We start from the raw sequence: 13,137 nt of genomic DNA, 5'->3' as shown, positions 1-13,137 counted from the left end.
TGTGTGTGTGTGTGTGTGTGTGTGTGTGTGTGTGTGTGTGTGTGTGTGTGTGTGTGTGTGTGTGTGTGTGTGTGTGTTTTAAATTCACATTTTCCATACATTCCATCATTTTCTGATTTAGGGTTGTAAATTAACCATTCCACTCACTGTAATTTCAAAATATTTTAAATTTAAAATGACCTTGCAATACAGTGAATATGCAAAATTTGGGGAAACTATTGTAGAAAAAAATATTATTATTATTAATTATTTTTGTCTATAGCTAATTATGATCATATTAAAATTCTTTGGACACTTAATGATTGTGTAATTAAGCATCAGGCCTATATGAAAAAAAAATGTTTGGAAGGAAACAATGACAACTGGGTCCAATCACATCCACATTATTCCAACTGCTAAAATGGGGTCAAAAGCCCAAAATCACTAGTTAAGAGTTTATCTGAAATAAAAATCAGGTTTGAAAGAAGATGCTCAATTTCTGAAAATGTTAATTTGTTTTTCAGGGGCTTTGGCCTGGATCTTTATCTGATTCAGCAGTTTTTAATGATGTCAAAAATGCATTTTTCCAGCAATATATGAAGATTGCCAAGTATAGTGTTCCTAATTTACAGATTTCAAGTTTTATGTGTCGAAGGCAACATTAATTTAGTGTCGAAACCCCAACAATGACAAAGTATTTTTATTTTATTTTACAAATTTCATTAAATTGGGAAGCTTTTCCACCACATACACTCACACTAGAAAACAAAACATTTTGGTTAAAATATATATCCAAGCAGAAGACTGGGTGGGCCCTGTGTTTTCCCAGTGACAGCTCAGCTGTTGCCCGTAGTGATACTGACAGTAAACATGCACATGTGACAGCAAGATCAGACCGCAGAAAAGCCTCTCCTTTACCCATTGTTTCACTTCCCTTTCTGGGTGAGACCTGCAACAGTTCTGCACCATAATTATGGGAATCAAAACATAGCACCAAGTCAGATTCTATTCTTATTCCCAAATTTCAATATTCTCTCACCCTGACGCATATCTGAGCACAGTTCTGGGAAGAAAATTTCACTGAATTTTTATGAAAATTTTATGTTAGGCATCCTCTTTTATTCTAATATAAATATGAAATGTATAAAATATGCAATTTATAACATACATAAAAACTAATACCTACAAAATGCATTTATTTGTTTTTCTTCACTATGTCAGATTTTCATTGGCTCTCCAGTTTACACACACCAAGATGAATACATGTTTAAATACTATGGTAGGTTCCAGATGATTTCGGAAATTGATGTAATTAATTGTAAAAGCTTTTGAATACCAAAGTGGCATATTTACCATATTTAACCTGGAATATTTCTAGGTGATGCCCCCACACTAAAAAAGGAACTGCTGTCTCAACAAGAAAAATTGATGTAACAGTTTGCATAAATTTTTTAAAAGTTATTTCAACTTAGTTATTTCAACTTTTGACTCTATTAATGCCGAAAGACTTCTCTATTTAAGTTGAAATAAAGAAAAACTTATTTCACATTTTGTGACAGAAGTATGTCACATGACATGTATTGTTTGTACCATTTGCTATTGTGTTCCATTTACTGTGCAATAGTGCAATGTTGGTACTATACGATTCATGCTATTGCACGCTTTGACCAGCACACCCACTCACACTTGTGCTTACTGCTTAACTTTAAAACAAACATGGCAGGAGCTTATTGACACTGCTCATTATTCTACACAAAAAAACAAATCCAGTACACCGTAAGATATCTGTAGGCATTTGCAGTATTCGCTGGGATGTCTCTAGGTGAAGTGGAACCACTGTCGGATGAAGAGCTCAACACATTTCTGTTGCAATTTTTCGCTGGACTAAGAAAAGCAGACGGCAGTCTGTACATGACTTCAGCTATGGATTGTATTGTCAGGATTGGTTTGGAGCTATATGACTGTTTTTGCAAGTTGGCTGAGAACAAATTTGGGTTGGATTGGACTGCTATTTAAAATGTGTGTTGGACTGTTTGGAACCTGTTGACATCAAGGGGCCAGTGACACACACCAAAATGGAAGTCCCTTTTCTCTTGTTTATAAATGAATAAAATATCAAATAACAAGGATCTATTTTAGGTGTTATATAAAACAAATAATGAATGTTTTTTTCATTCTCGCAATGGAAAGAATATTTTATTCAGTGAAAAGTGGAACACATCATTCTGTCTTTCTCCTCATGAAATATTCTTACCATTGAGCTTGTAAACATTCATTATTTGTATGCTATATCACAGCTTGGTAGGTCTGCATAGCTGAAACCAGCTTAGAAACAAAGATATACATTGTGAGTATTACATCGAATATAGCTATTTGTACAGGATACATTACTTACAAATCAATAACCAGATCAATAGAATTGGCAGTGCTATACAGTAAGAAGAGGGAGTTAAAGTGATGATTTATCTCCTTTACAGCTTCATCAGGCAGATCTGTACATATCATCTCTGTCCACACATCATCAAAGCACGTAATTTAATTTCTGCCCGTCACCTGCCCTCAGTTAGGACAAAGTGTTTGGAAACAAACTGTTTTGAGAACACTTTTGAAGGGCCTCCTCGCCTACATAGTAACATTCCTGCTCAGGGCTGACTCATCTCACAGGAGTGTGAGCTCAAACTGCAGAGTTTTTTTTTTTGTTTTTAACTTCTTTGTGACTGGTGAAGTTTTTGTGCTTTATCACCTCCCCCACCCTCCTTCCTTCTTTGAACACATTTGTCCTGTTTTTGCTGAACTCGTGCCATACCAGTCAGGATGTGGATTCATCAAAATGAAGGTCGGGTTACAGCAAAAGTGACGATGTCACTCTTCTAAAATGTGTCACGCTGATCTTTTTGAAGTTACATCCAGCAGCAGAACATTACATTGTGAGTATTATTCAACTAGTCCCAAACTTAAGGACTCCATGGCCCACTTTGAAATGTGAAAATCTGGGACCCACCCAAACCTTGAATCACAATTTAGACACATGAGACAAAAATGAAGTATTGCCACATATAATATTAAACTACAGCGCATCTTGAAAATATTCACAGGGCTTCACTTTTTCCACATTGTATTATGTTACAGCCTTATTCCAAAATGGAGTAAATTTCAGTTTTTTCTCCTCAAAATTCTACTCACAACACCCCTTAATGACAAAATAAAAAACATTTTCGTTTTGTTTTGGTTTTTTGTTTTGTTTTCCAAATTTATTAAAGTAATAAAATAAAAAAAATCACATACGTAAGTTGAGCAAGTTCACACCCTTTGCTCAACACTTTGTTGATGCACCTTTGGCAGGAAATACAGCCTCTTGTCTTCTTGAACATGATGCCATAAGCTTACCGCACCTATCTTTGGGCAGTTTTGCCCATTCTTCTTTGCAGCACCTCTCAAGCTCCATTATTTTGGGTGGGGAGCATCAGTAAGTTCCTTCAGCTGTTCCCTTCTTTTCATTCAGGATTGCCACAGCAGATCCAAGGTGAATCTGCATGCTGATTTGGCACAAGTTTTATGCCAGATGTCCTTCCTGACCCAACTCCACATTGCATGGAGAAATATGGCAGGGGTGGGGTTTGAACCAGGAGCCTTCTGCACTGAAACCAAGCACACTAACCATTTGGCTGCATCAGCTGTGCACCGATGCATTTTCAGGTCTCTCCAGAGATGTTCAATCGGACTCAGGTCTGGGCTCTGGCCGGGCCACTCAAGGACATTCACAGAGTTGTCGTGAAGACACTCCTATGATATCTTGGCTGTGTGCTTAGGGTCATAATCCTGCTGAAAGATGAACCGTCACCCCCAGTCTGAGGTCAAGAGCACTCTGGGGCAGGTTTTCATCCAGGATGTATCTGTGCATTGCTGCTGCATTCATCTTTCCCTCAATCCTGACTAGTCTCCCAGTTCCTGTTGCTGAAAAACATCCCCACAACATGATGTTGCCAAGTTTCCAGCATAAATCAGGCATCAGTTTCATTCTATGTACCCTTAATGGTGTATGATAATACCTATAAAGTATTTTGTACTGGGTGAATTTCCCTTCTGCTTCCTTTATTTGCCACATTCTGCTACAATAGTCAATTAAACTCTTGTTCAATTTCTTCTCCAAAATCCTTCTCCTGCTCATAAAACTAGTGGTAATTTTAAAAACTGAGGCTGTGTGACACTCCTGTAGCAGACCCAAATACCTAAGACTGTCATTACTACCAGTTTTATAGCTAGAGATCACATGATCACATTTTTTATCTGTAAATATAGTCCTTGATCATCTTTAACTCGTAGGAGCAACCCTACGTGCTTGAAAGCATGATCAGTAAACATTAGTTTCACAACAAAATAACACCAATGTTTCTTATATATATATATATATATATATATATATATATATATATATATATATATATATATATATATACACACACACACACACACACACACACACACACACACACACACACACACACACACACACACACACACACACACACACAAACACACCTGTCAACCTTCAATAATGCTGTGTCTGTATGACACAACAGAGTCATCGTCGATGACTCAGCAAACAATGACAAGTAAAAAGGACTTCCCACAGTGGTTGAAATAATGTTTGCTGATCAAAAATACATTCTAATTGTGGAAAACAAAACACTCCAACCATCTGTTTCAGTCATGTCACAAATGAAAGTCCACAGATCTCCATCTGCTGTCCAGTTTCTGGTAGATCACCACTTTGTTTCCCGCATGTGGAAATTTACTGGACTTCAGATTTCTATACAGTGATTAACTTTTATGGTTAGCCTTTGCTCTCGGGGCATTGAACACTATGTACCTCTGCCAAATAAAAACAAAGAATAAACTTTTATAGCCCCGATGGCAGATATTCACTTATTATATTATTTGTCATCTCTCAGTTGAAGAGGTAAAATAGAAATCTAATTAATCGCTAACATCATGGAAAATTTGGCAAATTCCTAATATCCTGATGGAGATACTTTACACGGATGTTTCAAAAGACAAATTATAAAACTACGGTAGGACTAGAGGAAACTCGGCGAGTACTTCCCTCCACCAAGGATCTCCAGCCCTCTGTTTAGCTGGGTTAAAGTGTCAGTGGGGACGCTGTTTCTCCAAAGCACAAATAACATGGATGGGGAGTGTATCAGTAAAATTTACCAACCAATTGAAATATGTTCAGACTAGGCTAGCTGGGGGATTTCACTCACTGGTAGACTTGGTACTGCACTGGTCTTCCGAGCAAGACGTCAGGTGTTGGGAGTGTCACCAGAAGCAACAAAGCTGATGCAATAACATTCAAGTTGCTATGCATGAGTAACATCTAGACCTCACTTACCCAAACCAACTATTCCAACCAAGGCCTAACTCTACCCCAAACTTCACTGAAATGTGTTCACATCTTTTTGAGATTTCAAATAAACATATTTGCTGCTAAACCCTATTTTTTTTTCCCATTGATACCTCTGCCAAGGTGGTTTTGTTACGCTTGCCAAGAATGTAATAAAATCATTGGTGTATATTTATTTGTCTGTCTGTTAGCTGGATCACGTCTAAACTACTGCAGGGATTTTCGAACTTTTCACCATAGATAGATATTAGGTCATGGAAGACTCCATTCAATTTTGGAGGCGATCCAGGTCAAGATTTCTCTTCAGTCTTTGAAGGATTATGTCAAAACTACTTTACAGATTCTCACCAAATTTGCACAACAGATAGATATTAGGGTGTGGAAGAATCCAGTGAATTTTGGAGGTGATTTGAATTTGGATTCTGGATCAAGATTTCACTTTATATAGGCTTTGAAGAATTACATCAAAACTACATCATGGATTCGCACCTAATTTGCACCACAGATAGATATTAGGGCATGAATGACTCCAGTGAATTTTGGAGGTGATCCGGATCCTGATTTGTGGAAATCTCGGATTGCGCTTGTTTTCCAGTGCTGTCTGGCTGTTTGTGTCCTGTCACAATGATTTTGCAAAAATGACTGAACCAATTTTCATGAAACCTGATGGAAGGGTGGAGTATGGGCCAAGGATGAAACCATAAATTTTTGAAGTGTGATTCGATTATGGGGGCATATATATATATATATATATATATATATATATTAGCTAATAATCCTTCACCTATTAGTTGATGGATTCATCACGGGAGCATTATCTTCACCTATTTATCACAGCTAATTAATGTTATTGTTAATTATTATCTCCCTTTTATTAAATATTACATTTTAAATGCACTGTAAAAATGATCAAGACACTACTTAAATCTAAAAATGTGAGTAAATGTTTTTTAAGGCAGCAAACCACACAGATGTCAAGCAAACATCATTTACAACTTAACCTTTTTCTTTGAAACAAAATTTTGAAGTTGAATTTTCTCATGTTTTTAAGTCAGCAGTTGAACTTAAGTTTTTAAGTTGAACCGCCTTGATAATTTGTACAGTGTGGACCACTGTTTGCCATTATAGCCTCTACAATTTTGTTTGTCGCTTATTACTTAGGGATATAATTTCTTGTTGATGTAAATTTGCTGTGTCATGTAAGCTAGCTGTCTGTCATGTTATGTTATATTATCAGTGTTTTGTCATCCCATAAATAAGGACATGGTGTGTCAGGTAGCAACACTTAGCTCTGTCTCTTAAAATATTGAAAAAATATTTGACATAATAGTTTGGATAAAGGTGTGTGAAAGGATCCTCCCCATGAAAAATTTTAAGAAGGTTTTCTACTACTTTGTAAGACAGTCAGAAAGTGAAATACTGACTGATCTGGTTATGGTTTTTAATGCACAAATTTTATTTTAAATGCTGGAAATCTTGTAGTTCTGCATGCTGCGGTGTTCTCCACTCAGCCTTTATTTATGCAAGACCTTTTCTGTATTTTAGCACACCTTTAGTCAGAAGTTCAGTGTGTGTGTGGGGGGGGGGGGGGGGTTTGCAACCCCCCCTCTAGATCCGCCACTGGATGTGCCTCCAAAGTCTCAACCGCCTGTAATGTCATCTACTGTTAATTTGTCAGAAACCCGTGAGAAGTGTAGTTATTTATTTACACAAAGTGGCAGACGTGCTGATTTGAATGTTTTTTATAATAAAAAAGTGTTTATGATGGATATCTAGAGTGGATATCAAACGTATTGATCCAACTTTCAAATAGTTTATTCAGGGTCAGGCTCATGCCCTAAGAAAGAAAAAAGAAAGAAAGAAAGAAAGAAAGAAAGAAAGAAAGAAAGATTAACAAAACTTGAGCGGTGTGTACGTGCGACACGCTTGTACAACAATGTCTCGCACGCGCTCGAGCACCGATCTGCCACGCCACACGCAAGTTGGGCGCGATGACGTCGGTAAATCTGGCAACAGTTCACGAGGGGCGGTCCTGTGACGTCAATGGTCCTCGCGCACAGGAGATCCGTGTATATAAGCGTCGGAAAGGCGACGAAGAACAGCTGCTGAGAAAAAAAAAAGGATGAACTTTTCTTATTGTTTCTGCTTTGTAAAATTTTACTTTGTGTTCGTTTCTTCGTTAAAATAAGCTTATTTAACAGAGGACTCGCTGCTTCGAAAGGAAAACTTTTTTGTTTTATTTTTTTTAACATAGATTTTAAGCTTTAATTTGTTTTTAAACTTTATGTATTTGGATTTAACCTTTCTATCCCGCCGCCCTACTATGGTCATAATGGAGGTTCCAACCATCGACTGCGCGTCCGTCCGCGGGCTCCTGGAGGACGACGTCCCGGCCTGTCTCCTGCTGGACTGCCGCTCCTTCCTCTCCTTTAACTCGTCCCACATACCGGGATCCACCAACGTGCGCTTCAGCACCATAGTTCGCAGGAGGGCCAGAGGGGTTCTGGGACTGGAGCACATCCTCCCCAACGAGGACATCAGGAATCGTCTCCTGTCCGGAGAGTACCAGTCCGTGGTGCTGCTGGACGACCGGAGTTTGGACTTAAGCCAGGCCAAGAAGGACGGGACCCTGATGCTGGCCGTGACGGCCCTGTGTCGGCATCCGTGTGGCTCCACTGTGTTTATTCTCAAAGGTAAGGCAGGAATAGATTTTTACCCAGCTGTCTTCACCAAACCAAAATAGATCACCGAGCGCGCGTTATGAGCCCTCTGTACCACGTGATCTCACCTTGTGGTGTTCTCCTTTCACCCAGGTGGATTTGACACATTTTCCACCAAGTATCCAGAGATGTGTACCAAACCATCCCTGCCACAAGGTCTCAGTTTGCCTCTGAGCTCCAACCATCCAGAGAGTGCAGACCCGGGTTGTAGTCCCTGCAACACACCTCTTTATGATCAGGTTTGTTGTTGTTGTGTTTTTTTTTTTAACAGCTAACCCTGTTGTGTTCTTCCACCTGATGTTGACCAGGTGAGATTGACTTATTTATTATTTACCTGTCCAGGGTGGTCCCGTAGAGATCTTGAATTTCCTGTACCTCGGCAGTGCTTACCACGCGTCCAGAAAAGACATGCTAGACATGTTGGGGATCACCGCTCTCATCAATGTCTCTGCCAACTGCCCCAACCATTTTGAGGACTCCTACCTCTATAAGCGCATCCCCGTCGAGGACAACCACAAAGCCGATATCAGCTCTTGGTTCAACGAGGCAATTGAGTTTATTGGTGAGTGTTTGGCTTTGTAAATGTGTGCACCCTCCACAGCTGTCACCTCCGATGGCAAGCAACACCCCCACCCCACCTTCTTCCTGCAGTTCAGGATCCGGGGTTTAATTTTTAAAACATTCCCTCCAAAACTGACCAGCTGGCTCGGCCCAGGCTCTCTCCTCACCACAATGGTGGTTACATCATCACTTCTGATCCCCAGAAGAAAAGAGATCTCCCTCCTTTTTTTGTAATGAATTGCGTGGCCCCCCAAATAGTTTCGTTGTCAACAGGCAAGCTGAATTTGAATAGCGTCCACCTCACCCCTCTTTTGTTGTGGTGTAACAAAAGAAAATTTCCCCTCACTCACTGTCGGCCTTCCTCCCAGGTCAATACCCCCAGCAGGACTCCTTTGTCTATTCAGATAACCTTCCTTTGGGAATAATCCCCACAAGTCCCCATCTTGCACCTCATTAACTGTGTCTAAATGTGTTCAGATTTATTTGAAAAGTAACCGTAATCTGCCTTCTTTCTCTTCAGATTCCGTGAGGAATAAAGGAGGTCGGGTGTTTGTTCACTGTCAAGCAGGTATCTCCCGCTCTGCCACCATTTGCCTCGCCTACCTCATGCGTACCAACCGTGTAAAGCTGGACGAGGCCTTTGAGTTTGTCAAACAGCGCCGCAGCATCATCTCCCCCAATTTCAGCTTCATGGGTCAGCTCCTCCAGTTTGAGTCGCAGGTTCTGGCGTCCTCCACGTGCTCCTCTGAGGTGGGCAGTCCGGCCATTGGCAACAGCAGCAAAGTCTTCAACTTCCCCGTCTCCATCCCTGTGCACAACTCAGCTGGTTCACTGTCATTCCTCCACAGTCCAATCACAACCTCGCCCAGCTGTTGAAACACAGACAGACAGTCTTTGGACTTGAAGTACAACCCCCCCACAACGTGACTCGACCCAAGTCTAAACCCTGTATTTTGTGATACTGGTATCACTGGATGGAATAGGAGCTGCATTGTGTTGTCTCCTAGCTAATTCTTGTGATATCACAGCAGTAGCCTCATTATTTCAAGAAATTTGATGGTGACCATCAGGCAGTATTGATGCTTAACAACTGTGAATATCACCTTCAGTTTTCATCCTAGATGTGTTGGCAAAGGACTGAAATTTTAGTTGACATTATTCCTGTAGAGGAAATGAAAAGTATTGAATATTCTTTATTCAAGGGGCTTTTTTTAAAGAAGGCTTTTGATAATCTTCAAAAGAAAGGGCTTTCAGCTGTCTCAGGAATAATAGCTCCTTCTCTCAGTTGTCTGTTCATTGGATGCCACGCAGAAGAAGCAATATAAACCTGATGCCTGTCCAGGCATGACAGAAGATGTTACTTTTCATTTGTTGAACATTGAATGTATTCCCAAATTTTGAATCCTACCCCAGTGAAGATGTGTCAGAAATGTTCATATTCACAAGTAGGAAGTTTGCTGTTTCATCTTGTCTTTCAATACAAGAATCCTTGACGATCCTGACGTGGTGGGGAAAGCAACCATTAAATACCTCATGTTTATATGTACTGTGTAGTGCTGCTCTGAGATGGACAGAACCCCCCAAAAATACTGAAATGGGGCCACAGTCATCAATGACTGCATTCTGATATATTTATTGAACTAAATTAATATATTTCTTTGTCATCTATTTTTGCATATGCTTATGTTTTTATACTAATGAATAAATCTCAGTTGACTTTTGTACTTAGTGGGCTATGATGTCATTTTCTTTTTTAATGTTATGACTTAGATACTTTTGCAATCACAGGTCAAAGATATTTTAAAGAACACACATTTTGTCACACAAAACTGCAAAAATCTTTCCAGATCCAGATGGAAGTTTTCATTAAAAAAAAAAAAAAAACCCACAGGTCAAATAAATTACTTGTTTGTATTTTGAAACAAACTGAAGACAACTGGCAAATTTTAGTGTGTGATGTACAGTGCAGAAAAACTGCAGCCACCATAAAATGTTTATTAAGAGAAGGTGCAAAATAACAATAAAATATCAATTCATGATAGTACGAAGAATTGAAGCCTAATCCCGTCAGATCTCAGAAGCTAAGCAGTGCAGGACCTGGTTAGCACTTGGCTGGGAGACCTCTTTGAAACAGCAGCGGCTGTGTGTGTTTCTCCGGGTAAAACTGGAGTTGCGTCAGGATGGGCATCTGTTGTAAAACTTGTGCCAAATACCAATTTGGATCTGGTTGCATCCGCTGTGGCAACCCCGTACACAACAGGGGCAGCCGAAGGGACAACAACAGCTAAGAATTAAAGACTACACTTTGTAAAAATGCTTTTACACAACAGTAATCGATATATTATGTTTGTTTCTAATAACTCAATAATTTGGCCTAGAACACTATCCACAAGATACACACGCATCACATAAAAACAAACAACAAAAAACCACACACACACAAAAAAAAATACAGAAGTAGTTGTATTATAAGTATTCCAATAACTACACAAACCACAAGTGCCGAAAAATAAAATAATTTCTTTTTATCCTGTTTGTCGGTTTTCTGGAATAATGCATTTCACAATAAATCAACAAAGTAATCATGTTTTTATTAATATGACAGTGTCACTCACCTACATTATAGTATGACTAGTGCATTTTACATAGTAATGTATTTTCAGTATAAACATTTACAGACTGTAGAGTTCTAATGTTCTTTGTGTGTTAAAATATCAAACAGAAATCTTGCAATAAATTAATGAAATACATGCAACATTATCCTTTAATAAACATAATTAACAAAATATAAAGCTCATCCATCAGCTGTTATTTAAATGAAGCATTGCTGTTGCCACAGTCAAGTTAAAGTTTGCAGTTTATTAAAAATTATAAGGGGACATGAGCATTAACATCATATACTGTCTGTGAGGTGTTTTATCTGAGAGATGGTGACTCCAGAGGGAAGACTTCAAATATGTAAATCAAAGATGTGCAAACCCTTGTCTGTGTTCAGAGTTTGGTTGTATGTGCTGGAATCCTGTCATATAGCTGAGAACCTCATCAGGATTTTGTAACCACAGAAGGCATGATGTCATGGCGTCTGCCATTGTGCGGGCCACGCTCCCATTTGGAGGCCAAAACAACAGCAGGAGGCCCGAAAAGAATCAGCGAAGGAGCCCTCCCTCCAAGGCCACAAAGGGAGCAGCTGCAAGGCGTTTGGGAAAAGTGTGACCACTAAAGAGCATGCAGGGCTCAGTCAAGCACCAGCTTTGTGCCCCCCCACCTGCCTATTTCACACACACACACACACACACACACACACACACACACACACACACACACACACACACACACACACACACACACACACACACACACACACACACACACACACACACACACACAGCGGTGGGATGTGCAGCAGGAGGTGGCATGAAAGGGAAGAAGTTTGGGTTGCAAATGAGCCAAAACATTGGCTTTGGGCCTTGGTTGGTCGTATGTGAGAAAGAACACATCCATAGGTGATGTTTGTCATGGACTACTCAGAAAGCCAATTTATTTTAAAAGGATTATCAATCAGTATGTGCACTGTAGGCCACAAAAACAGGATTAAGAACACACGTTCATATCTTATCTAAGGGCAAAGCAAACATTTATCTTTCAGAAAAAAAACAAAACCCCATCGGTGGTGATGAAAGGCTGACTCATTATCTCACCAGCTCCTTCTCATAAAGCCGTGGCTTGAGGTGCCATATGTGTGCCTCCCCCCTGCACCCACACCCACCCGGCTTTATGAATATTTCCTCTTGTTAGTCCGGCGGCTAAGGGACAAATTTTAGGGGAATCATGCACTTTTATACAAAAGCGCCAAAACTTTATCAGAGGTACTTTATAGTGTCCTGAAGTATATAAGATCGGGAGACATTGAATCCATAAATGTCTACACTCTAAAAACTTGGGTTTAAGAGAATAACCATTTTCAGCTTTCTACAGCATATAATTCATGACAAACTCTTATCCAAATGTCTTTTAAAGTTCATATCTAAACTTGAAGGTTATGAAAAATGTATTAAGGCTAAGTAGGGATGCTTCAAATGTACTTCAGTGTGCTTACACTCTTAGAAAAAGTGTTAATCTAGGAAAAGTGACTAAATATTGTATAACTCATTGTGAATATCAATATACCTATGCAATATAGCTGTTTGCGAGCATAGGGCAAAGGAAAGATGCTACTCATGCACTCTAACATATTTACACTCTAAAATAACAACAGTGTTTGAACGGAAAGAAATGCTTTTTTATTAATGACAAGAAATCAATTTTGTTTTTTATGGCCATAACCATTATTATTATTATTGTTGTTGCTGTTGTTATCATTATTATTTTATGTTATTGGTATTAAGATGATTATCACCATATTTTTTAACTGAAAACATTGTAAATACCTGGTTGGCAAACTTCCTAGATATGCACAAATGTTTCATGAATATT

General features: G+C 39.2%; 1 protein-coding gene and 1 long non-coding RNA gene across 2 annotated transcripts; one reads left to right on the top strand and one right to left on the bottom strand.

Moving 5' to 3' along the window:
- The first annotated feature begins 7,487 nt into the window (after positions 1-7,487).
- On the top strand, positions 7,488-10,388 carry dusp1 (dual specificity phosphatase 1). The gene is made up of 4 exons (XM_034181391.1): positions 7,488-8,076; positions 8,197-8,342; positions 8,446-8,665; positions 9,185-10,388. The coding sequence occupies exons 1-4, from the start codon at positions 7,668-7,670 to the stop codon at positions 9,538-9,540; spliced, it is 1,131 nt and encodes a 376-aa protein (XP_034037282.1). The 5' UTR covers positions 7,488-7,667; the 3' UTR covers positions 9,541-10,388.
- On the bottom strand, positions 8,494-8,850 carry LOC117520091. Its single transcript, XR_004563529.1, has 2 exons — positions 8,729-8,850; positions 8,494-8,696 (listed from the first exon to the last, which is right to left on the bottom strand). It is a non-coding gene; the product is annotated as an uncharacterized LOC117520091 (long non-coding RNA).
- Positions 10,389-13,137: the final 2,749 nt, after the last annotated feature.

The sequence above is a fragment of the Thalassophryne amazonica genome, chromosome 11, assembly GCF_902500255.1.
Source record: "Thalassophryne amazonica chromosome 11, fThaAma1.1, whole genome shotgun sequence".
Classification (NCBI taxonomy): Eukaryota; Metazoa; Chordata; class Actinopteri; order Batrachoidiformes; family Batrachoididae; genus Thalassophryne; species Thalassophryne amazonica.
This window is presented reverse-complemented; position numbering and strand designations above follow the sequence as displayed.

Bases quoted from the DNA above. Each gene is read 5' to 3' on its own strand.
- dusp1 (XM_034181391.1), top strand. From the start codon at position 7,668: ATGTATTTGGATTTAACCTTTCTATCCCGCCGCCCTACTATGGTCATA. The intron at 8,077-8,196 runs GTAAGGCAGGAA...CCTTTCACCCAG, and splicing joins CACTGTGTTTATTCTCAAAG to GTGGATTTGACACATTTTCC. The intron at 8,666-9,184 runs GTGAGTGTTTGG...CTTTCTCTTCAG, and splicing joins CGAGGCAATTGAGTTTATTG to ATTCCGTGAGGAATAAAGGA.